The sequence below is a fragment of the Solanum tuberosum genome, unplaced genomic scaffold (assembly GCF_000226075.1).
Source record: "Solanum tuberosum cultivar DM 1-3 516 R44 unplaced genomic scaffold, SolTub_3.0 scf00078, whole genome shotgun sequence".
Lineage (NCBI taxonomy): Eukaryota > Viridiplantae > Streptophyta > Magnoliopsida > Solanales > Solanaceae > Solanum > Solanum tuberosum.
The window spans coordinates 1,083,714-1,109,627 of record NW_006239005.1 but is presented as its reverse complement, the minus strand read 5'-3'; the positions used below and the strand labels follow the sequence as shown (position 1 = coordinate 1,109,627).

The 25,914-nt window shown below is 30.7% G+C and overlaps 2 protein-coding genes across 2 annotated transcripts; both read left to right on the top strand.

Moving 5' to 3' along the window:
* Positions 1 to 4,916: 4,916 nt before the first annotated feature.
* LOC102589212 (4-coumarate--CoA ligase 2-like) lies at positions 4,917 to 16,956 on the top strand. Its single transcript, XM_006346558.2, has 6 exons — positions 4,917 to 5,326; positions 5,444 to 6,171; positions 7,179 to 7,377; positions 14,364 to 14,577; positions 14,902 to 15,004; positions 16,704 to 16,956. The coding sequence occupies exons 1-6, from the start codon at positions 5,044 to 5,046 to the stop codon at positions 16,821 to 16,823; spliced, it is 1,647 nt and encodes a 548-aa protein (XP_006346620.1). The 5' UTR covers positions 4,917 to 5,043; the 3' UTR covers positions 16,824 to 16,956.
* A 2,856-nt stretch (positions 16,957 to 19,812) lies between these two features.
* On the top strand, positions 19,813 to 22,368 carry LOC102602149 (methylecgonone reductase-like). Its single transcript, XM_015308352.1, has 3 exons — positions 19,813 to 19,881; positions 20,458 to 20,749; positions 22,260 to 22,368. Exons 1-3 carry the CDS (start codon positions 19,848 to 19,850, stop codon positions 22,366 to 22,368), a joined length of 435 nt encoding a protein of 144 aa, XP_015163838.1. The 5' UTR covers positions 19,813 to 19,847.
* Positions 22,369 to 25,914: the final 3,546 nt, after the last annotated feature.

Below are 25,914 nucleotides of genomic sequence, written 5' to 3'. Positions count from 1 at the left end.
GTTATTAGGCTGTGTATTTTATTAGTAAAATTATACGGGTTTGGTCCCATATTTACAAGTTCCTGGAATTCTTGAGGGTAGGCTACTTTGTACGCTTCCCATACTCCTTTGATTGACTCTCCTAAAAAGGTTTCCATGTATCTATACATAGTCTCTGCATCTGTTTCACTATAATGATGTATGTAATCTGCTACCACTATTCCTTTCCATACGTCTATTACTGAGTTCCATAATTGAGGGTCATGAGCTGCTATATTTAATATTTTTCCTCTATCTCCTCCGTCTTGAAGTTTGATAGGGGCTTCTATTGGCATTCTTATTCCTATTGGTCTAACCATTTCTGGTTCTGTTGCCGGATCTTGCCTAAATACCCGGTGTCGTGGTAAATTACCTATCGTGTATTCTACTGGTGTTATAGGGGTTGTCTTCTGGAAGGGACTTGAACTAGAGGAAGCAGTTTCCATGAATTCTTTTAAACTGCGTGTTGTCTCATCTTCGCTTTCTTCTTGTCTATACCTGTACCCATAATTATTGATTCTAAAATTGCATTCCTTAAAGTGTTTTTCTACTGTAGAAATTTCCATTTCTCCTAATTTACAACATTTACAAATAAAGTTGCCCTATTTGCTTGATGTATTTCTTTAGCTCTTGCTATCGATAGATCTACCTCATAGTCTTCTTCTTTTATGATTTGAATATTCATGCCTTCCATGTTTATGGTTGATTCATTATCATCTAGATCGTCATCAAGTTCCTTTTGATCTGTATATTTATAATCAGTAAATCTAATTGATGTTTCTCCTTTATTATTAGTGTATGTAAGGTGGTCATTAGGCCTGAGCATCTCCTTTTTACTAAATTTTTCTAAATTCCATTCTCTACCTGCATATTCTTCTGAATTTATTTTTAAAGGTTTCATTAATTTGATTCCTTTATTTCCCATTATTCCTACCGCGTCGTCTATTTTTATTTTAAAACGTGAACTGCTGTTGGTTGCTAGCTTTCCTATAAAGCCAACACAGACTAGTAAATTGTTTCCACAGTTCATTTCTTCGTAGCCCTTAGTTTGTATACCTATTTTTATGTATTCTCCAAATTCTTTTGAATTTAGCATGAAATCTGGACTACAATAAAAAATTCCTCCATTATTACTCATGTCTACTTCTGTTAAACCTATTATAGACCTTTTAGATTCTGACCATCTACTATCATATATAAAGTGATTAATACTTTAGTACCTAAATTTTTTCTAGTTAAACCTTTAAGTCTGATTACTACCAATCCCATATGCATGAGATTCATTCGTCTCTTTTGTATTTCTTGAATAGATTCTTTACTAATAAGATTTATGCTTTCACTATCGTTTTCTGACACACTCAACTGTTCTTCTCTATAGTGTCTGTATAAATGTGCTGTTGATGAGAAGAGTCCTGTGTTATAGAGAACTTGTGGATTTAATAGTTTTAATTTATTTTGCTTAAAAATTTCTATGTCTCTGTCTACGTCTATTATTTCGTCTAACTGATAACTATTTTCTAATGTGTTCCCAGAAACTTAAGGCTCTGATACCAAATAAAATGCGTTTTAAACTGCGTGTTGTCTCATCTTCGCTTTCTTCTTGTCTATACCCATAATTATCTATTCTAAAATTGCATTCTTTAAAGTGTTTTTCTACTGTAAAGTAGTGGCTCAAAGAATACATTACTGAGATGAAATAACTATTGTCCTTAGGAACTTTGTTGTATGCTATCCACAGATTGTCTATTAGGCATCTTTGTGGTTTATCTATCTTTGTTTCTGGTTTTACCCTGAAACTTAGATTAGATGGAGGATAAAAAGATCAAATTCTGTTTCCCAAAATATAGTCTCTCGGTGTTTTGCAGTATTTAGTCTTGTTTCTTCTAATCTCGTCTGTGGCTGAAATAAAGTATTTCGTAGTAAAGTCTGTAGATGCAAGTCTTTGTCCTGGAGCCTTAGGAAGAGAAATAGAAGAAAGATGGAGTAAAAGAGAAGGAGTAATGCAAAACCCTAATACTAGCTGGTCTATCGGACATAAAATACAACATGTTATGGAAGTATTACAAGAAAAATGTACAAATATACAAATACAAACGCAATTAAAACAAAACGAGACAGGTTTTTGTAAAAATATATACACAACGCAAAGCTATGATCAAAATACACCCAAAAGGAAATACAAAAAGACGGTTGGAAGTGATAGATGCTTACCGCCCGATCAATTTTCTTATTATTGAAAATTCAGGAGTCTCTCAAACGATCAAATCTTCTGCATTATGCAAAATCTATTGTTGTCTGTTACAAAAGAATAAATAAAACAACGTCTTCTTCAAATTTCAAACATTGAAACAATTTATCATTATATTAAAGCAACACAACACTATATCGATATCGTTAATTGAAAATTTGTATGTTTATATTCTTACTTCATAAGATTTGTGTACATCCGACCATCCACAAACCTCACTTGTATGATTACATTAGGTATGTTATTGTCATTCAATTCATATATGTCAACTAGAAAAAAAAAATCAATGTCTTTTTATGAAGCTTGACTTTTGACCCCCAATTTTGTTGAGACAACCCTAATCAAAACATGTCATAAACATGACATCTTTTGATAATATAAAAAAAAATATGGAGTTATAAAAAATCAATAAAGAAATAATGAAGATGTGAATATTAATATACGATTACATTTAGTGGATATCCATATAATATAGTTCATAATAAATCTCTAAGATTATCCCAAAATAGAAATTTTGGATTAAAGATGAAGTTGGCAACCTATTATATTAATGGTAGTGGAATATTGGAGATGGAGCATGGAGATAATGTTGATCATGAACAACAAAAATTAAATAAATAATAGTAGTTCAAATGTTAGTGGAAGGAGGTGACATAGACTTGGAATAAATAATTTTGAAGTGAAACATAATTTGCGGCATTAAACGTCTAATTTAGAAGGAACCATTCAAATAGTTGAAAAATGGGGTAATTAAACGGATGGTCAATCTCAACTTCTATTTGATTATACCAATATATTAAAAAAATATTTCTATTACAAAAAAAATCATTAAATTTACCTAAAAACAACACAAAGTCACTGAATAATCTTTTTGTGATCAAAGTTTCATTCAAATGGCTGTGCGATATTTGACATTGACTTTCATGATACTTAATTTAAGTTAATTGATACTTTGGTTACAAAAATTAATTTAAAAACTTTAATGCAATAGTTAAAGTAATTTTTTTCTTATTTCCCATCCGGTGTCCAGAGCCCACATTGGAGCTCCGACTAAATCTGGATCGCACTCTGCAGGGCCCATTCGGGAGTGACGCTTCCAACATAATATTTTTTGTGACCAGGGCTCGAACCCGAGACCTCTGGTTAAGGGTGAAGTACTCCCACCAATGCACCACAACCCATGTTGGTTAAAGTAAAAGTTAAGTCACCAAATACTTGATCTTGTTTATTTTTTAAAGTCAAGTTTAATTAACTTTGATAACATTTTAAGATATATCTTTTTATCATATATGAATATCATGTTACTTTCTGTATAACTTTTTAATATCTAAATTGTAAATTTATCATGTTGAATGATTAATTTGACCCACGTTAACTCTACAGATTAGTCTTGAAAAAAAAAACATGACAATTAATATACAGAAGAGTCACGTACAAATTTATAGGTGAAACAGTTGCCCATCGGCAGCCGGTCAATGTCAACCCGATTCCGGCAAGTCAAAGTGGTTGGTGAAATTTGAAAATCCCATATCGATAAGTCGGAATATTCAAATTTATATACACACTCAATGCTAAATAGTTTTACATTAGTGTAGTTATGATAATAATTATAATACCCTTTAAATCACAAGATTAGTCAAAGGACATTTGATGTTATTATACATATTCTTAATTAAAGTAACGTTTGTGTTCAGTCAAATTAAGATACATAAAATGACAAAAAGAGGAGTAATGTAACTTAATTGGTACTCCCTTGTTCCATTTTCAGTCGAAAAAAGTGATTTTTTTTTCTATATTTAATAGTAGTTATTTAATTTGAAACTTCTCATATTATCTTAATGAGATAATATATAATTATGTTAATGATTATTTTTTTTAAATGGTACCTGAATTATCACAGTTTCACAAATTTCACACTTCAACTATTCATTATTTCCTTACCTAACCTATCACTATCTATATATTTAAGCAACACACCAAAAAATCGTCCATGTTTTAATACATAGATAGTGATAATTCGGATAGGTAAAGAAAATAACGAATAGTAGAAATGTGAAATTCATAAAAAAAAAAAAAAAAAAAGTAATAGTTCATGTATGTTTTTATCATCATCTCTTTATAATTATATAAATATCTATAATTTATTTTAAACCCCAAATTTCAAGTAAAAAACTTATTTTTTGAACTCCGTATCCAGTAAATCAGGAGGACATAGATTACTTATTACTCCTTCTATTCCTGTTAAGTTGTCATAGTTTCCTTTTTGAGAGTCAAACGATATAAATTTTGACTAACATTTTAAAATGTATTTTTTCATCATATTGATACGGAAAAAGTTGGAATTTATAGTACTTTCCATATAGTTATTGAATATCTAACATTTTATTTTAAAATATCAAATTAATGTAATCTAATTAGAATTGACTCAATGTAATCTAATTTAGCTTTGAAAATTAGCCAAATTTACTCTGGAAAAAAACGCAACATGACAACTAAAAAGCAACTAAGAGAGCATCTTTTTGAGTCTTCAATTCATCCATGTTTTATGTTCAACATAGGCAGTTACAAAGAGCTATAGTTCTCCATACAATTAGTATTTAAATTACTAAAATATATTTTAATATGATTAGTGGCTACTCCTAATAAAGTTAAATAAGATGTTTCCATAACACATCCCTATAAATTTGAACAATTCACCTTTCAACAAACCCCTATACCCTTTTAACTCAATCAATTCCAAAAACTATTTCTTCAATATTTCCTTGTTGAAGTGGAAGATGGATCCAAATCAAGTAGGAGACATAATTTTTAAATCAAAAGTCCCTGATATTAACATCCCTAATCATCTTCCTTTACATACTTATTGCTTCCAAAACATTTCACAATTCAATAATCGTCCATGTTTGATCAATGGATCCAATGATCAAATTTACACATATGCTGATGTTGAGCTCACTTCAAGAAAAGTTGCAATTGGTCTTAACAAGTTAGGGATCCAACAAAAGGATACCATAATGATCCTCTTGCCTAATTCACCTGAATTTGTATTCACCTTCTTAGGTTAGTACGTATACGTTGATTCGTGTCAAAATAGATTTCATATTATTATAAACAGGGGTGTTGCTAGTTATTTTTATGTGATTCTGAAGAAATGAAATGATTTTAATTCCTTCATAGGTGCATCATATATTGGAGCTATTGCCACAATGGCAAACCCTTTGTTTACACAAGTAGAGGTGGTGAAACAAGCCAAAGCCTCAAATGCCAAGCTCATTATCACACAAGAATGCAATTTCAACAAAGTGAAGGACTATGCATTTGAGAATGATGTGAAGGTCATTTGCATTGATGACGACTCATCGTCTGAGGGCTACTTACATTTCTCAGACCTGATTTCAAATTCTGGATTTACCTCTGAACACGACCACTTGCCTGAGGTGGAAATCCATCCGGATGACGTGGTGGCACTACCATACTCGTCCGGGACCACGGGGCTACCAAAAGGGGTCATGTTGACACATAAGGGACTAGTCACTAGTGTAGCACAACAAGTTGATGGTGAAAATCCAACTTTGTTTTTTCATAGTCAAGATGTGATACTTTGTATCTCACCTTTATTTCACATTTATGCATTGGATTCTGTTCTACTTTGTGGATTAAGAGTTGGAGCAGCAATCTTGCTTATGAAGAAATTTGATATTGTTACATGCTTGGAATTGGTACAAAAATACAAAGTTACAATTGGACCTTTTGTACCACCTATAATTTTGGCCATTGCTAAGAGTCCAATAGTTGATAATTATGACCTTTCATCAGTAAGGATAGTCATTTGTGGGGCAGCACCATTAGGAAAGAAGCTTGAAGAGGTAGTTGGAATTAAATTTCCTAATGCTAAACTTGGTCAGGTAAGATTATCATTACATGCTTATTTTACAAGGTAAAAAGGGAAAAAGTTATTTTCATTATTAGTTTAGGTAGGAGGGAATAGATTTAAATAACGTAACTCTTAAACTATCATCATTTTCGAGTTTTATACCTATATTAATTATCAGGTGTTTGTGTTATTTACTTGATGACCGTTCTTTTAAGATTAAAAATCCACAAGTTGAATATGTGTTGTCCAAATGTTTGGAGTTCTGAAATTGATGGACTAGGTCAATATTTTTAAAAAGGAAAATCGATGTCAAACCAATTGTACACGGTTTTTTCTTCGTCGCTTTTGTTATGACTTTGGACAATTCTACCACACGACCACACATTCTCTTGAATGAAATATTTCCATCATTTTTAATTATATTGTTCAACTACAATTTCACACTTCAAAAAAATTGACCTTGTCATTCAACTTTTGTACAAAAAAATAATAAAAAGCTGAGGTACTGCGTTAGTTTTCTTTAAAAGAAATTGTAATTTTGCACAAAAAAACCTGACGTCCATCCATCCATTTTTTACTATTATTTTTAAAAAAATAAATAAAAATTGATGGACAGAGTCGGTTTTCCTTCGATTTTCAAACATAATGAGTTTATAATTGTTCGTGTGAATAGGTATGAAACTCGTAAAAGTGTGATAATTATTAGATATATATGATATTAGGTAAACGTCTATTCTTGAAAATGTTGGTGAAAAGGGGTTATCATTCTTTCTTTTTCCTCCCCTAAGAAAATGGTTATCCTCTTCTTTTTTTCTCCACAAACTAGATAAGGATTATCCTATAAAAAGTAAAATGAATATCTGTCCTTTTCTTACAATTTAATTTAATAACTTGGTTATATAAACAAAAGCTATGTAATATTTATTAGTTTACCAAAATAGATTCATAAGTATATTCATAGTTACGTGAATGTGTAAATATATTTATTAGTACACATAATTATTAATGTGTATAGAACTTAAACTCTTAACTGAATAGGGTTATGGAATGACAGAGGCCGGTGCACCAATAACAATGTGCTTAGCATTCGCAAAAGAACCTTTTGAGATAAAATCAGGGGCATGTGGTACAGTAATAAGGAATGCGGAGATGAAAATTGTGGATCCAGACACTGGTATTTCTCTTCCTCGAAATAAATCTGGAGAAATTTGCATTAGGGGTGACCAAATTATGAAAGGTTAGTTTTAAATTAATTAATCACACTTTTTATCCTCAATTTTCTTTTATTATTTTTCATTGAATAAAAAAGATACATAATGCAACAATTGTGGCATGCACGTAGAATAATGTATCATATAATAATTGTGATCATATGGTTAGCTTACTTATGATTTAAATTAAATATCATCTATATAGGTTGATTGATACCTGGCAATATAATATAAAGAAATTTTATATAATAGTAGTCTAATCAAAGTTAATATAACCAATCAATTATTTGCAGTTTTAATGACTTCTTAGTGTTAGAATCTTTAATATGTTATAAAACTAATCAGTATTATACTATTGTTGTGGATTTAGCTAATCGTTTTAAAATCATATTATATTTGACATATGATAAAGTACATTTAATTTCTAGCCAAACATTGAGTAGGTCAAATTAATATTATATGACAACGGCGCATGTAATAGAGTTTTTGCAAATACTAAATTAGAAGTGTGAGTAACAATTTTTAATAAAATAAATGCCTACCTGGTTGTGCTCCATAACTCCATAATTGTCCTCAAACAGACATGCAATGTGTGTTGGCACTTTTTTATCTAGTGGTGTCAAATAAACAGATTAAATTAAATTTGAGCAGAATACAAATGAATTAAATTAAATTAAATTAAATTATAATTCATCATATTCATATAAATATGAGTATGAAATGAATTAAGTAAAATAGTCTTAATCCACTTTAATTATCTAAAGTCAATTTTTTAAAACTTTTAACTAGGTTAATTGAAATCAATTTTAACTATTTTTTGTATGCATAGTATAAACTCAAAAATGTGTTTCACAATACCATTGTTGTTTGTTTCTTTCAAGGAAAAATTAATGACAATCAAAACAAAGTTACAGAGTAGAAGTTTGTTAATATGGTTAATACTCTTATACATGTTTATAAGATATTAATTTAATAAATGTAATAAAAAAAAATAGTCAAACAGAAATTGATAAGAGAAAAATAAAATAGTGAGTCCGTTTTGGTTCAATTAAATTTCAAGAAAATATAAAATAAAATGGATCCCATAACCAAATTGTATACTACTCTTAAATATATATATAAATCCATTTTCATCAACATATATTTCTCTCAAAAGTGCAAGCCATGTCCTGAGAGGTGAGTGCTTAGTTCTTAATACCACACGTTATGAGCATAACTCATACAACGTGACTAAAAATATATTTTTTAATATTCAATAATAATTAATTATGAATAGAAAATAATTAGATATTTAATTTAAGGAAATTATAAAGATAAGTCAAAGTAGACTTGCCTTTTCAATTAAGTGGTAAAAAACTTTCTAATTTAAGACCTTTCTTTCTCCATTATATTCCTCTATGTAATGTAATGTGACATTTATGGAGAAAAGAAGTTTGGATTTGATAAATTAATTTATTTTTTCGTCCAAAGAGATGCTTGATAGTGTCAAAAATGAAAATAATTGTAGAAGAGATGGTTGTAATTACTTGTGCTAGAAGAACGAAGAAAACATATGAGAGAGCGACGATCCTATTCAAGATTAATTTGATAGATCGACGACCAAATTAAGCTAGGTATAGGTGACTTGTTGAATAAGAGGTGATAAGAATTTCATGCAAATGATGATTAAGGGGATAAAGGGTCACCTTTTCAAATACCACTAGAGGGATGAAAGAATTGAGTGGATTGACCATTAATTAATAGTGATATAGAATAAGTGGTGACACAAGACATAATGAGTTTGATCATAGACGGGGAAAAAGTTAAGTGGAGTAAGGAGGAATGGATGATAGGTCATTTCAATATGTCAAAAGCTTTTTTAAGGTCAATTTTTAACATCATAGCATTATCAGCATTAGTAAGTGGCATATATTTAGAATATTTGTTGATGAATGTCAAGATAGTGATCATTGAAAGTGGTAGAAGGACAAGTGTGAAGTTGAGGGATGGTTGAAAATTCAAATGTACAATTACCAATGGATTTAGTGCCTATGTTTAATGGTATCCAAATGACAAAATATGATATTGACGTGCCATCCATTTGCCACTAGACATGAGATTTAAGTTTCCAATATTCCTCCTATCATGATTTAAATCGTCGTGATTGACATCTACATCAATTTTCCCGTGGGCGAGTCAAATCTTAACATCCAACACATGAAATATCTAAGTATCTAAACAAAAATAGAGAAGTATAAAAACATAAATAGAAGTCTCAAATAAATATATAAAGAACAATAAAAGTCTAAATCAATATATCCCCAACATCTGAAAATCATTGTACTAAAACTCTAACTAAAAATGTTTAAGAGTATAAATAAATAATAAAGTGACGAGAAAATGGTCTAAAACTCCCTCAACCTATACCCGAAATCTCAACTACACACTTATTCATTACGAGAGTCCTATTACCCCCTTACACTATTTTAAAGTAGAATTATTTGCTCCCTAAATGATGAGGTGGCAAAGAAAGTGTAGTTCACTCTCTCAAAGAGAGTGAGAGGTAAAAACAATAATTAAAACTTTAATTTTAAAAGTATTTCTTATATTTCATATTATAATTTTTTTATTCTTCAAAAATCTTTATGTTTCCTTTAATTTTTTTAATCATCTTTCTTCTCTTCATCAAAAAAACATCGGCAGCTTTTTATCGTCTTTGTTCTTCTCTTCGTCAGCTCTACTCCACCACCAGGTCACCGCCCTCACCAACCGTTCATTATTAAGTTAACTTTTATTCTCAAATCACAAATTTCTCACAATAAATTCACTTCTAATCAGTGTGAAAAACTGATAATAACTCAAAATCAAAATTGAAAGTCATCGGCAGCGGTTTTGCTTCACCACCAGGTCGCTGCCCTCACTAACCTCTCATCATTAAGGTAACTTTCATTCTCAAATCACAAATTTCTCACCGTAAATTCACTTCTCATTAGTGCGAAAAATTGACAATAACTCAAAATCAAAATCGAAAGTCAAGAGGATCGAACTTTAGAGTCATTAATGGAGAAAAAATCATAAACTAGTTGATCCATCAATGGAGTAGAATTCATCAATGAAATCATTGGGTGAAAAACCCTTTAAATGGAAAACACCCAATAATCCAAATGGGTTTCTCAACATTGTTAAATTCTAGCTTCAATAGAGAGCATCAAAATTTTTCTAGTGTTTATAACTCCGGTGAAGCTCGAAGATGATGGTGACAATAATAGAATGTATCCTCAAATCTGAAAAATCAATTTGTCAGATCAAAATAAAAGAGTAATGGAAAAGGAAAGTGAAAGAGGGAAATATAGATGAAAAATAATTGAGAATAAAGGATTTTTTTTTTTAAAAAAGGTAATATTACGTGGCAAGGCGCGTGCAATTCACTTTTTCATATAAATCTGGGCATGCGTTTTTAAGGGGTATTTATTATACTTTTAAAATGTTCAGGGGGGTAATAGGACCCCCGTAAAGAATAAGTGTACATGTAGTTGAGAATTGGGTAATAGATTAGGGGGGTTTTAGACCATTTTCTCAATAAAGTGACTCAATGTATGAAAGAAAGACATCAAATCCAAGAAGATTTGTGGTGGACTGAACAAAAATAGTTCACCCTCAAATCTGAACGTAAGCATAAGCTAATTACAGGATCGTGTAGACGTCTTTGAATCATAGTATGCACTCAAAAGAAAGTGCATGAGTAGCATCAACACAAATATTATGTGTTGATAGACATCATAGGCCGACTAATAAGATCAGTAACAAGTATATAATTACAATTATAAAACAAATAGACAGATTCATTCCACACAGTAAAATAATAAAGTCACAAGTCATTGAAGTCATCATTAATCACTAACATGTCTGTATGTGTATAGATTTAAATGTATATCACCATGCTAACATATCCCAATCCTCAAACATGTATAAATAAGTACATAGTAACCAACACGACACTCTATATACAAGTCTATAGATGAATATGGGTATAAGCTAAGTAAGTACCTTTCTTTATAAATTTGATTTTAATTTTGCAATGATAAATATGCCTTTTTTGTTGTTTTTAAAAAATGATATCTTTGTATATTTAAGAACCTTTAATGTATTAACATTTCAATTTATATCTAGTTATTCCTATCTGTCGATATAATTTGTTGTGGACTAATTAAAAGGTTATTACTACTTGATTATAGGTTAAGCATCAAAAACTCTTTTTTCTCTCTCTTAAATTTTGTTTCGTGTCAAATAATAACAAACAAATACAATGGATGCAATAAATATTTTGAAAATGAAAAGTAACTATTTTAACATAGGTTATAAATCGGGGACTTTAATTAAAGATATACCTAAATTCCTTTTTAAGAGAAATGGATTTAAGTTATTTTCATAAGAAACAGTGACACATTTGGAAAAGTTAATGAGATTTGAATGACGTTTAACCATATATTTTAAAAGAAATCAAAAGTTTGTCTCTAGATGTAAAAGTAAAAAAGTTATATGTTTTGTTAAAAAAGTCAAAAAAAGATTTCTTCGCCATAGTGAAGGTCGCAAAGTTAGCATTTTTTAAGTTAGTTTTTCACTCATTCTTAGTCAGAATATAATATTCGACAAGAGAACCCCATAGACGACTTTTACATGACTTGGAATTTTTTCTCTCTTACGACAAGTGCTTTTCTTCTATTTTTCCTATCTCTAATTTGATTTCCTTTCTAAAATCGAAGGGTATGATTTTCATGGGAATTTATGGGTTTTTACCCTAGAATTGTTATCTTGGTGGGACAACATGTGTGTATTATACTTATCCGGATTTTTAGTTTGGTTGTTCAAGTAGTTCTTCGATTAAGGTATGTTACGATTTATTTGGAGTTAGGCTTTATTTAGATTCTGATATGTATTATGAGTTGTACAACATGTTGATAGGTCTTCGAACATAGTTATATTTGTTGACGGTTGAATCAATGGTTGTTTGTATAAATAAGCATGTGAACGGTTGAATTGTGATTATTCTTTACTTAATGTGTTGTATTAACCAGAGATGACTGGAGAAGCTAGCATATTGAAATATGCAGATACGGTAAGTATATACTTCTTATACTGATATTGATGATTGACTCAAGTCCGATGTAAGCTTACAGATGAGTGATTGTGTGAGTGGTTGGATTGGGTATCACGTTGGTACAATACATGAACACTTAAGGTTTCCAAAAGATCATGACTAGATGGGTAAGATTAAGACCCTTTAGCATGTGTGTACAAATGAGAGCGAGACTTATGATTTCTGAGGAAGTGATAGATGTTAGCAATATGTAGAGATTATACAACTATAAAGTTTGGATGGATATAGTTTCCATGATTAGTTAAAGTCTAGTGTTAATAGAGGAGGTATGCTAAAGAAAGGAGTCCGGAGCCTAAAGGGCAAAAAAAATGGTCAAAAATTTCAAAATGGCACATCACTTTTTATTTTAGCCAAAAGGGCAAAATCGCTGCTAGGGCAGCGATTTTGCCCTTTTGGCTAAAATAAAAAGTGATGTGCCATTTTGAAATTTTTGACCATTTTTTTTGCCCTTTAGGCTCCGGACTCCTTTCTTTAGCATACCTCCTCTATTAACACTAGACTTTAACTAATCATGGAAACTATATCCATCCAAACTTTATAGTTGTATAATCTCTACATATTGCTAACATCTATCACTTCCTCAGAAATCATAAGTCTCGCTCTCATTTGTACACACATGCTAAAGGGTCTTAATCTTACCCATCTAGTCATGATCTTTTGGAAACCTTAAGTGTTCATGTATTGTACCAACGTGATACCCAATCCAACCACTCACACAATCACTCATCTGTAAGCTTACATCGGACTTGAGTCAATCATCAATATCAGTATAAGAAGTATATACTTACCGTATCTGCATATTTCAATATGCTAGCTTCTCCAGTCATCTCTGGTTAATACAACACATTAAGTAAAGAATAATCACAATTCAACCGTTCACATGCTTATTTATACAAACAACCATTGATTCAACCGTCAACAAATATAACTATGTTCGAAGACCTATCAACATGTTGTACAACTCATAATACATATCAGAATCTAAATAAAGCCTAACTCCAAATAAATCGTAACATACCTTAATCGAAGAACTACTTGAACAACCAAACTAAAAATCCGGATAAGTATAATACACACATGTTGTCCCACCAAGATAACAATTCTAGGGTAAAAACCCATAAATTCCCATGAAAATCATACCCTTCGATTTTAGAAAGGAAATCAAATTAGAGATAGGAAAAATAGAAGAAAAGCACTTGTCGTAAGAGAGAAAAAATTCCAAGTCATGTAAAAGTCGTCTATGGGGTTCTCTTGTCGAATATTATATTCTGACTAAGAATGAGTGAAAAACTAACTTAAAAAATGCTAACTTTGCGACCTTCACTATGGCGAAGAAATCTTTTTTTGACTTTTTTAACAAAACATATAACTTTTTTACTTTTACATCTAGAGACAAACTTTTGATTTCTTTTAAAATATATGGTTAAACGTCATTCAAATCTCATTAACTTTTCCAAATGTGTCACTGTTTCTTATGAAAATAACTTAAATCCATTTCTCTTAAAAAGGAATTTAGGTATATCTTTAATTAAAGTCCCCGATTTATAACCTATGTTAAAATAGTTACTTTTCATTTTCAAAATATTTATTGCATCCATTGTATTTGTTTGTTATTATTTGACACGAAACAAAATTTAAGAGAGAGAAAAAAGAGTTTTTGATGCTTAACCTATAATCAAGTAGTAATAACCTTTTAATTAGTCCACAACAAATTATATCGACAGATAGGAATAACTAGATATAAATTGAAATGTTAATACATTAAAGGTTCTTAAATATACAAAGATATCATTTTTTAAAAACAACAAAAAAGGCATATTTATCATTGCAAAATTAAAATCAAATTTATAATAAATGTTATATAAATTAATGCAGGTTATTTGAATGATCCTGAGGCAACTGCAAGAACAATAGATAAAGAAGGATGGTTACATAGTGGTGATATAGGTTATATTGACGATGATGATGAGCTTTTTATTGTGGATCGATTAAAGGAATTGATAAAATATAAAGGATTTCAAGTAGCACCTGCTGAGCTTGAAGCACTTCTTCTTAATCTTTCTAGTATTTCAGATGCTGCTGTTGTACCGTAAGTCTCACTAAATTTGACTCTCCCGATTTCATATTAACTGAATTTGTGAGGCAGCGTACACTTATTAAGAAAAAAACAATATAAGTTTGCAGGTAGTGCAATTTATCTCCTAGAAAATATCAAACTTCATTAAAGAAAGGGCAAATATGAAAAAAAAAATCATCTTGAACTTTGAATAATTTAATTATTTTGAACGATGAAAAAAGCCTAAAAAATTCAAGTAATATGGAATAAAATGAGTATTTTTTATCACTAAATAAGTGTGAAGCTAGAGTGTAGTAAGCGGATTCGATAATATATTCATTATAATTTATTTGACAGCATGAAAGATGAGCAAGCAGGGGAAGTTCCAGTGGCTTTTGTTGTTAGATCAAATGGATCCACCATTACTGAGGATGAAATCAAGGATTTTATCTCTAAGCAGGTTAGTATCATTCATTTTAAAAAGAAATTAAATTCTTGGTTCTTCTCTATTTCCATTCCCTTATAGAGTCTGATTCATATTACTGCTAAAAACAACTTATTTTTAGAAATATTTTTTAAAATAGCTTTTCAAAAAAAATATTTAAAAAAAAATGTAATTTATGTTTAGTTTATTCATTTGAAAAGTATTTAAAAAAAAGAAAGTAATTTGTGTTTGATTTATTCATTGGAAAGTGTTTTTGAAAAAAAGTAATTTGTGTTTGGTATATTCATTTGAATAGTGTTTTTGAAAAAAAGTGATTTGTGTTTGGTTTATTCATTTGAAAAGTATTTTTGATAAGCAAATTGTGTTTGAGTAAACTTTTTTAAAAAAGTACTTTTCAGAGTCAAATTACGAAAAATGACAAGTATTAATGCTCTTTTAATATTAAGATTAGTTATACATACAAATTATTTTAATATCCATTATAATTTTTTAATTAAATTTTTATTTTTATTAAATTAAAATGTACATATTCCAATTTTCAATCAATATTACACATAGATGAATAAAAAAATAAATTAAATATTGATGTAATATTAATATGATGATTTAAATATAATTAAAAATATCAAGCAAAATAAATTTAAAATTATTTCACAAATTAAATCCTACCACAAAAATAAATAAAAATATACTGAATATATTGATAAATATGTATACATGACATGGATATTTTGATCTTGAAATAAATTTTTTGCTTATGTTTCTGCTTTTTTTAAGAAGAATTTTTTTTTAACTTCTTCCTAGCAACAAAAAAATTGCTTCTGCTTTCATTTAAAAGCAATTTAACTGATTAGCGAAACATCTTAATTTTTCAATTTTTTTCTCAAAGTAAGTGTTTTTGGCCTCCCAGTTACAACAATGTCAAACAGACTCTTAATAATGATAATCATAAGTGTCAAAATTACCTTTAATGTCTCTTTAAACAACTCAATTACTCCTTCTGCCCACTTTTAATTGTCATGTTGCGTTTTTTTAAAGTCAATTTGACTAATTTTTAAAGTTAAATTAAATTACATTAGTTCGATATATTAAACAAAAAAAATAGATATTCAAAAATTATACGAAAAGTTTCAATTTTTTGCATATTAATATGATGAAAAAAATACATCGTAAAATATTAATCAAAATTATTATTGTTTGACTCTATAAAAAGAAACTATGAAAATTAAAAGTGGACGGAGATAGTAATAATTAAGCCACTAATTAGTACAATAAAAATAAATCTAAGAAAAATACCATCAAGTGACTTCTTATTCTTCAGTAATGTCAAATATTTTGGAAACAAGTTCACAAATGAAAAAGTTTATGGATCAGAAGTTAAAATAACTTTACTTTGATTAGGAAATTTTAAAATATTTTTTCTATTTTAATTATTTTTATAAAATTGTTTTAAGTACTTCTTAATATTTTTAAAATATACAATAACTTTTTATCTCAAAATTATTAAAAGATAGATGTCTAATTTACCTTTGCAAATATTCAATAGTTTTCCATAGTATTTCAAAATCAACCATTCCCCTTTAAACATAGAGAATACTTTCTATACTAAATTTTAAAAAATGTAAATTATTTATAAATAGAAAGTATTAAAAAGGAATGTTCATTAGAAGGTTTGATTTTTATTATGCTGACTTTTTATTTTTTTATTTTTTAGGTGATATTTTATAAGAGAATAAAGAGGATATTTTTTGTGGATGTGATTCCTAAATCTCCATCAGGCAAAATACTTCGAAAGGATTTAAGAGCCAAACTGGCTGCTGAGCTTCCTAATTAACACCTTGGTCTTTTGGGCATATTATATCTTATGTTACATAGTCTTTATATAAAAATTGGGATAAGAGTCTGAAAAATATCCTAATTTTGGTCGAATTTGCTGTTGTAATACTAAACTTTCATGAGTACCTATTACCTCCCTAGACTATTTAATACCGTATTTTTTACCCCCTGAACTATTTAATAGTGTATTTTAAAAGTATATATGTGCCCACGTGGACACATTACTATTTATAATTTTGCATTATTTTTTATGTCCACGTGGGCAAATATATATGTTTAAAATACGGTATTAAATAGTCTAGGGAGGTAATAGGTCCTCATGAAAGTTTAGTATCGCAACAGCAAATTCGACCAAAGTTGGAGTATTTTTCAAACCCTTATCCCTAAAAAAAATCAACCATCAAATTATTTAAATTAAAAATAGAGAAAATTATGAAACTAATTAAAATTATCAATTTATTTATGGAAAACAGTTACAGTTTTAAAATATTAAGAAAAAGAACAATATTTTATGTTCATAGCAAATTAAATGTTTATAACTATCATCTTAAAATATATCTTATTTTTGCTTCCATTGACCTCTCTTTTCTTTGTTTAAAAAATATTCAATTTCCTCTCTATTTGCTTATTTTCATTTTTATTCTTCCTTCTCTCTTCTTCCAGATTCTTTTACCTCTTTTTTTTTCAAAATGAAAGAAGTCATACAAAGGACTTGCATCAGAATCTCATTGATTTAGGTAATCTAATTTTGAATATGTATTTATTGAGATTTTATCGATATTTTTGGAGATTCGGCTCGGGAGAAAAATCCCACAATCCAAAAATCTAATCAAGAATTTACTAATTTTCCAACTTTGGGAGAAAAACTCCAAAATCCACTTTGAAATCAAGAGTTAAAAGAGTTTTCGGGAGATAAAACTTGAAGGAATCATCAAGGAATTGATAGCTTACCCACACGAATTTGCACAAAAATGCTCCCAAAAATTGCCTCCCCCTAAGAGCTCCAAAAGGTTGAAAATGATGGAAATGAGAAAAATTCCGAATTAGGTTCTGCCCAGGTAAAAAAACATGGGGTCCGTAAACGCGAGCAGTACATCGCGAATGCAGCCCACTGAATCGCTCTTGCCCGAAAATGCTGGAATAGTGTCGCGATCGCGAAACACTATTCACCCATGATTGCGCTAAGATCCTCCCGTGAACGCAGTCCCCTTGCACCTGACATCAGAAAATAGAAAAGCCATAAGTCCAAGTCTCCTATCGAACCCTCAAAAATCATTTGGAGTCCGGTAAAAATAAATTGGACATGCTATCCACAAAAACCCACATTCCGCCTTAAGGTTTAATGATAGAAATACCTTCCCAGACCACTCTTAAGGCTTAAAATTCAACTTCTAGCCCAAACACCCAAAACTCAACTCAAGGCCTCGGAAACCTTATCAACCGCCTAATTAGCTCAAAATCGACGTTCCGGAAACAACGAAACTGACAAAATTCCCATTTGATTCTCGGAACTCAAAATGTTGACCAAAGTCAACCATACCAAGAATTTCAATTCAAAAGGGTCAAATCACCAAAAACACACCCGATCACATTGGGGACCACACCAACCATTCCCGAAACACAAACTAAGCATGAAAACGCTAAGAAAAAGGACAAAATAGTCATTTCACCATTAAAAACAAATTCACAAGAAATGAAATATTACATATCCTTCTTTCAATTTTACTAAAAATTTTCTTGTACTAGGAATGAGAATTGATGATAAGAACCTCTATATAAGCATCCCCCATATACAAAGGCTTCATCAAAGAATTCGAATGCTACAAAGAAAAGTTGTTAAAGTGTGTTTAACTGTTTTATAATTCATCAAGCAATTTGTTATTTTTTATCACTCAAATTTGCGCTTCTGTAATATATAATTCATATCTCACTGTACAAAAATAAAATTGTAAGTCATTTGATTTTTTCGAAACTATAAATGGGAACTATAACGTAGCAAAGATTTGCAAACAAATTCATTTTGCATTACTACAGTTATTGTTCTTTACAAAAAAAAAAACAATTCAACTTTACATTTTACCTTGAGACTGTGGATAGAAGTACAAAAATTCAACCACAATTTTTTGGTTTATCCAACTAATTAAACAGAGTATGGGCCGAACTTTTTTGTCCAAAATTGTCAAGGTACTTTATAAAGCAATATTGTACAATATCTTTAAAGTGCCACTAATTATAAAGTACCAACAATAGCTATAAACAGACATGTTGACGATCAGCCATCTACTTGTAGACTTTTATTATTTATCATTTTATCTGGGAGAAAATAAAAAATTAAAAACAAATCAAATACGTCATATGTGATTGCTACTTTTTCAATTTTTTCTTTGAATTTTGATTTTTTTTTCTTACGAATAGTAGTAGTAGCTAGTAGCACGTAACTTTTATTGGTCCACAAGTTATTCAAGAAAAATCCAAACAAATACAAGGACCATAGAAGTACTAAAATTCAATTATTACTTTTTGGCTGATCCAACTAATAAATAGAATATAGACTGAACTTTTTGTTGACCAAAATTATCAAAATAAATCTATATAATAATATTGCACGATATTTTTCAAATGCCAATAATTCAAAATATCAAAACTACTAGCAATATGCTTGTAGACTCTTAGTGTAGTAATATCTTGAACAAATGGTTGAACTTGAAAGGATCATTTTGGACAAACTCCACCACAAATCAAACAAAAGATAAGGATTAGTTTGGTTTGTGTGCACATCAACTATCTACACAAGTCAATATTACTCCTTTCTCCATCTTTATTTATTCATTTTAATTTGATATTTTAAATTGCATAAATAAAATAGATATTTATTTTTATTATAATAGACTAATAAAACTAGACGAACGAAATGTACATAATTTTATTTCCAAGTATATCACATGTCTCTAAATTAGGCCGCAGCAAGTGGAACGTTGTTGGGATATATATATACACCTTTACCACTTATTCATTTTAGGTCATGACTATGAACATGAAGCAAATGTTAGTGCCAAATAGGTTGCGTATCGGTCGGTTCGATTTTGAAGTATATCGGTTTGACTTATTGGTTATCGGTTTGTAGAGATGCAAAACCGTTATAGAACCATTAAGATATTGGCTTATCGGTTATTGGTTTATCGGTTATTGATCGTTATCGGTTCGGTTATCGATTTAACCGTTAAGATTTGACACAAAAATAAATTAATAAAACATCACTTAGAAACAAGGTGACAAATTGAATGAATCATGTACATGAGTTCATTAGTTGCATCTTGCTCAAAAGCAAACACTTTTACATTGTAGAATAACCAAGATTATGAGATAGCCAAAAATAAAAGTAGGAAACTAAACTCTAAGTCAAGGACTTTATATACAAAATGGTATGAATATAATTATTTAATTTACTATCGGGTTATTGGTTAACCCATTAAGAAAAACCTCAAACCGTTAAGAGCCAATAACCCAATAACAAAAAAAATCAAAACCGTTATCTAAACCGCTAAACCAATAACCCATTACCGCTAAACCAATAACTTTTTTTCGGTTCAGGTTATCGGTTTCGGTTCGGTTTTGAACCGCCCTAGTGCCAAATGTGAATTTGAATTCTGGTCATGAAATGCCTCTTATAGGGATGGGAACAGCACCTTCCTTACCACAACATGATGAATTAGTGTCAACACTCATAGATGCCATTGAAATTGGTTATCGTCACTTTGACACAGCCGCTGTCTATGGCTCCGAGGAAGCACTTGGCCAAGCAGTGGGGGAAACGCTACAACGCGGACTCATTAAGAGTCGTGAACAAGTGTTTATTACGTCTAAATTATGGTGCACGGAAACTCATCGTGACCTTGTTCTTCCTGTCTTAAAAAGAACTCTTGGGTACGTAAATACTTTTGTTTTTTTTTCTTGTTGTTGGTTGAAAATCAATGGTCTATTTGTGATATACTCCCCTTGTTCTAATTTTTAGTTTTTCACTTTATTTTTTGTCTTAAAAAGTGTTTTTCTTATGTTTAGCAAGTTTTTCAGTTTCAATATTTAAGTTTAAGATCATGAGATTTAAAGGAGTATATACATCTTTAATTTAATTTAAAACAAACAAAATTTGAAAGTCTATCTTTATTTTTAAAATTTCGTGTCTAGTCAAATTAAGACAATTAAATTGAGACGAAAGGAGTAAATTAAATGCTCATATCATAGTTCAGAAGATTATGGTGTTATCATTATTGTTTTCTATTGTATTATTACTATTATTTTTTTAAAATAATATTGGGCTGAAATACCACTACAACATATTTAGTGAAAATCATTAAGTGGGATCTTGAAAGGGTAAAATGTATGCAAACCTTATCATATCTTGGCGAGGTAAAAAGACTATTTTCGAAAGATTCTTGGCTCAAGTGCACCAAACTCAAGTAAAACTAGAAGAAAATGTATAACAATAATACAATAAGCAGTACTGTAGAACCTACAAGAAAGAAACTATATATATCAGCAACAAAGTAGTGTGATAATCGAAACAACGATCTATAGATAACTAAAACAAGACAATAAAATACTCTGCCTCTACTAATTAACCTTCTACCCTTATACACGACATTTACTCCTTCCTATTTTAGAGTCATGTCCTCAATAATATTGTTAAAGAATAACAAAAGTCTCATATTGGTGGTTAATGAGATGTGTGGACTCCTTATAAGGCTTGGGAAAATCCTCCTCCCTTTGAGCTAGCTTTTGAGGTGTGAGTTAGGCCTAAGACCTAATTTAACATGGTATCAGAGTAGGGCTCATCTCACCCAATGTTTGGCCCCCAAAAAAACAAATTTGTCCACGCACTGGGCGTGAGGTGGGGTGTTAAAGAATGACAAATGTCTCACATTAATGATTAGTGAAATGGGTGGAGTCCTTATAATATAAGGCTTGGGCAATTCTCCTCCCTTTGAGATATTTGGGGTGTGAGTTAGGTCTAAGACCTAACAAATATGAAGTTGCGTTATGTCATGTATAATCACCTCTCCCAATACATTTTTTGCATACCTCTACCCCTCTGTGTACCCTGTACAACCAACCTCTTGTACCTCCTCACTGAGGCATCTATGAACCTCCTTTTCATATTCCCAAACCATGTCAGTCTTACTTCCCTTAATTATTTTATCTGTCATAGAGGCAATTCTCACCTTTTTCCCGGATAACCTCATTTCTTATTTTGTCACTTGCTCTTAGTACAACATAGACTGATATGGATAGTGATGATTCATATATTACTTAAAAACCTACTAGTTTGGAGTTAAAACATAATTATTGTTTTTGGTGAAACTCGACAGATAAGTACATGATGTGATTAATTATAAAGTCAATAATGAATCTTAATCCTATTAATTGTAATTTGTAGGAGGCTGAAGATGGATTACTTGGATTTATACCTAATACATTTGCCAGTGACAATGAAGAAGAAGGTAATAAGTTTATTCTTCTACTTACTTTTTGTGTTTGGTAAATAAACCGAAAATATTATCTGAAAACATGCATTAATTTATAAGTTGACTCAGTAGGAAAGTCATTTTTTCGAAATTTTAACTAAACAAACATGAAATTTAAAAATACTTTTTGAAGAATATTTTTCCTCTATATCAAACACGCTCTTAGTTATAAATCACTAGTACGTAGTACTTTATCCATTTTAATTTGTTTAATCTATAGCATTAAGAATATTATGTGAAAAGTTGAAATTAAAAAATTGCTAGAAAAAAATAGCTATAATCCATATAAAAAGAAAAACAGGTCACATAAATTGAATACTCCTAATATTTTACAGGTGGAAATGCATGTTGCATGGAGGCAAGAGAAGATGTTAGAGTATTGCAAGGAAAAAGGAATACATGTGAGTGCATGGTCTCCACTTGGAGGTAATGGGATAACTCCTTGGGGCACCCATGCGTTGCTCAGGTGAAAATGCATTGATAACATCCCTAAATTCGGTATAAATTATTAGTTTCATTTTTGAATTATATTATTGATAGCTTTAAAAATATCTTTTTACTTGATTAACTAAATTTTAATACATCCCTGATCTTATAACATGAGTGAAATACATCCCTAAATTCTCGCAAAGTTTCGAGGTGTTATCAACACTTCTGTTGGCATTATATTAAGAGTTGTGTGCTACTAGAAGAGTTTGAGACTACTTGCTATGTCATATAACAGATTTGGGGTGTATATGAGTTTAGTTAGTCAAGTAGAGGGATATTTTTAAGACTGTCAATAATTCTGGAATGAAATTAATAATTTGTGCAAAGTTTAGAAGTGTTCAATACTTCTCTCCTTATTATTTGGTCATATATACTCACACATTGAGATTAATTCCAAGAAAATCTTTACACAATATATTGACTTTATCTAATTAGCCTATGTTACAAATATTTATAGGTGGCATTAAGATGGGTATATGAGCAAGGAGCTAGCGCAATAGTGAAGAGTTTCAACAAGGACAGGATGAAAGAGAACCTACAAATTTTGGATTGGGAACTAAGTAATGAAGAAATAGCTCAAATTCAAGAGATTCCTCCTTGCACCGGATTCAAAGTTGACATGGTTTTAGTTCATCCAAATGGACCATACAAATCTGCCCATCAATTCTGGGATGGCGAGCTATAGAAGTCATAATATTACTTTTGTTTTTTGGTAAACAAGATAATTATATTAATAATCATTACATGGCAGAGCGGTGGAACTACTTCTTAGTATGCGGGTAGGGGGTGATTACTATATATATTACAAGTTTTTTTTTTTTTTTTGCAGTAGAAGACTTGATTAGTATAACAAAAAGAGTTCCTTCCTTATTTACTTTCAACTTCACTGCCACAAACAAAGGTGGAACTGCCCAGTTCACAAAAGATATAGTTGCTGATAAGTTAGACCCCTCTTTAGCTAACGCATCTGCCACTTGATTTTCCCCCAGAATCTATGCTGAATTTGGGGGTGGGGGGAGGGGTGTTCCCCAATTGATGAAGTAGCGCCCATTAGATTAGATGTTAAAGTAAGATGGATGATCATTTTTCTTTGCAGTCTATATCAATCTGGATTGGGATCAAATTATCCTTTCGAGCAATAGTCACCCCTTGTAGTAGTGCACAAAGTTCTGTTTGAATTGTTGTTTGTCCCCTGTTATCCAGTTGCCTTCCAAGTCTCTGATGACTCCACCTTTAACGTTATTTGTGTTGATTGAACCGTCAATGTTCAATTTAAACCCTATATTGGGTGGTTTCCATTTGAAAAAGGTTCCTTTGTATTTTTGTTATTGTTTTTTCCTTCTAGTGAGAGCAAAGTATTTAGCAGCATGCAACATGTAGAGGTTTTGTTATGTTAATCGGTGTGTTTCGTTTATTATGATAATTATCATTCCTTACCAACCATATATTCCATAGGAAGAAAGGGAAGGCATCCTATCAGTTGGGGTAATATTTAAGTTTGATTTTAAGATTCTGAAGTTACTCCAACCATTCGCAGTTGTGCATGTTTTTGAGAATCTAGATTTCATGTTCCACTCTTAATGTATGCCATAGGTTCCTTACTTTGGTACATTCTCGGAAGATATGTATAATGGTTGCAGGGCAGTTACAAAAAATTACAACAATTTTTATTCATATTGATTCCAATGAGTTTAGGTAGTTGCATGTGGGTAGCCGTCCATGTTCACATTGCCAGATAAAGTATTTTAGTTTGTTTGGGCACTGAAGATTTCAGATCCAATTGAAATTGAGTTTGTTAGAGATGATATAGTTTTGTTTGTTTCAAAGGAAGTGGTAGACAAATAAAGCTCGTAGATAGGGTGGAAACCAGCTAATTTTATCATGAGTCTGCTCAATTTGGGGAATATATATATAGGTACTGTGAATGAGGCTGACAATGTCGTCTAGGAGGCTAAAATAAATTTTCTCTAGATTCCATTGCCCGTTAGTAGATAGACTTTCAAATTTATTTCCTCCTTTAATTTGTTATATATGGTCCAATTATACACTCCATTAACGTAGAATTACTAGGTAACCATCAATCAATTGTTACACAATAAATAAATCAGTAGTTAGTTTTGCCTTATGAGTAGTTAGTTATGCTGTTGGATTAGTTAGAAGCAGTTAGCAAGATAAGATTCTTTCTCATTTCTATATAAAGCATTGTATCATTACAGATTGACAAATTGAATATACAAGTACACTTTCCGATGGAATTCTATTCTTCATCTTCTATCTTTCCATCCACCATAGCTGAATAACTCGAGCTTCTCCGCTAAGCTCCTGTCCAGCTGCTAAAACCTCGGATTCCTTGAGAATCCCTGCATTTTGGCTAACATTGGTATCAGAGCCATACGAATCCTTGGCAGCAATGGAAAAATCAGCAAGAGCAAATGAGAGTTCTTCTAGTGAAGTAAGGGAATTGCGTGAAATGATGCAGAAAATGTTATTGGAAATTGGTACTCTAGCAAAGAAAGTTTCAAATCTTCAAAAATTGGATCAAGTGGTGCTTGAAATCAAGGAACTAATGGCAAGCAATGGAGCGAATCTAAGAGATAAAATACCCACAGGAGGAGACAAAATACCTGTGGGTGGATGGCAGTTAGAGCAACAATCACACAGTAGCTTCGGTAATCAGAATTCACATTACCCTCGAAGGTCGACAATGGAGTTTTTGAAGTTTTCCGAAGAAGATCTCAGATCTTGGTTGTTTAGAATCGATCAATTCTTCCATAGGGAGAACATTCCCATGGAGGAGAAGATTAGCATTGCTGCTCTACAGTTAGAAGGTGAAGCTGTTCGGTGGCACTTGTCCTTTATGAAATACAGGCAATACATTCAACCACCAACTTGGAATGAATATGTGGTAGCATTAGTGGAAAGATTTGGGGCAGATTCCCCAAAGAAGCTGGTTAGTTTTGAATTCTCTAATCTTTCTCATTTCTACTCACAAGAAACTTCTATCAAGAAGGCCTCATATACTTCCAAGGTTCCCGATGAAATGCCTAAAAGAGATTTAGATATAGATTTTCTGTTTAA

Excerpts from the sequence above, each read along its gene's own strand:
- LOC102589212 (XM_006346558.2), top strand. The coding sequence starts at position 5,044 with ATGGATCCAAATCAAGTAGGAGACATAATTTTTAAATCAAAAGTCCCT. Across the intron at positions 14,578-14,901 it reads TCAGATGCTGCTGTTGTACC|CATGAAAGATGAGCAAGCAG; the intron begins GTAAGTCTCACT and ends TTTATTTGACAG. Across the intron at positions 15,005-16,703 it reads AGGATTTTATCTCTAAGCAG|GTGATATTTTATAAGAGAAT; the intron begins GTTAGTATCATT and ends TTTATTTTTTAG.
- LOC102602149 (XM_015308352.1), top strand. The coding sequence starts at position 19,848 with ATGACTATGAACATGAAGCAAATGTTAGTGCCAA. Across the intron at positions 19,882-20,457 it reads GAAGCAAATGTTAGTGCCAA|ATGTGAATTTGAATTCTGGT; the intron begins ATAGGTTGCGTA and ends CCCTAGTGCCAA. Across the intron at positions 20,750-22,259 it reads GTCTTAAAAAGAACTCTTGG|GAGGCTGAAGATGGATTACT; the intron begins GTACGTAAATAC and ends TGTAATTTGTAG.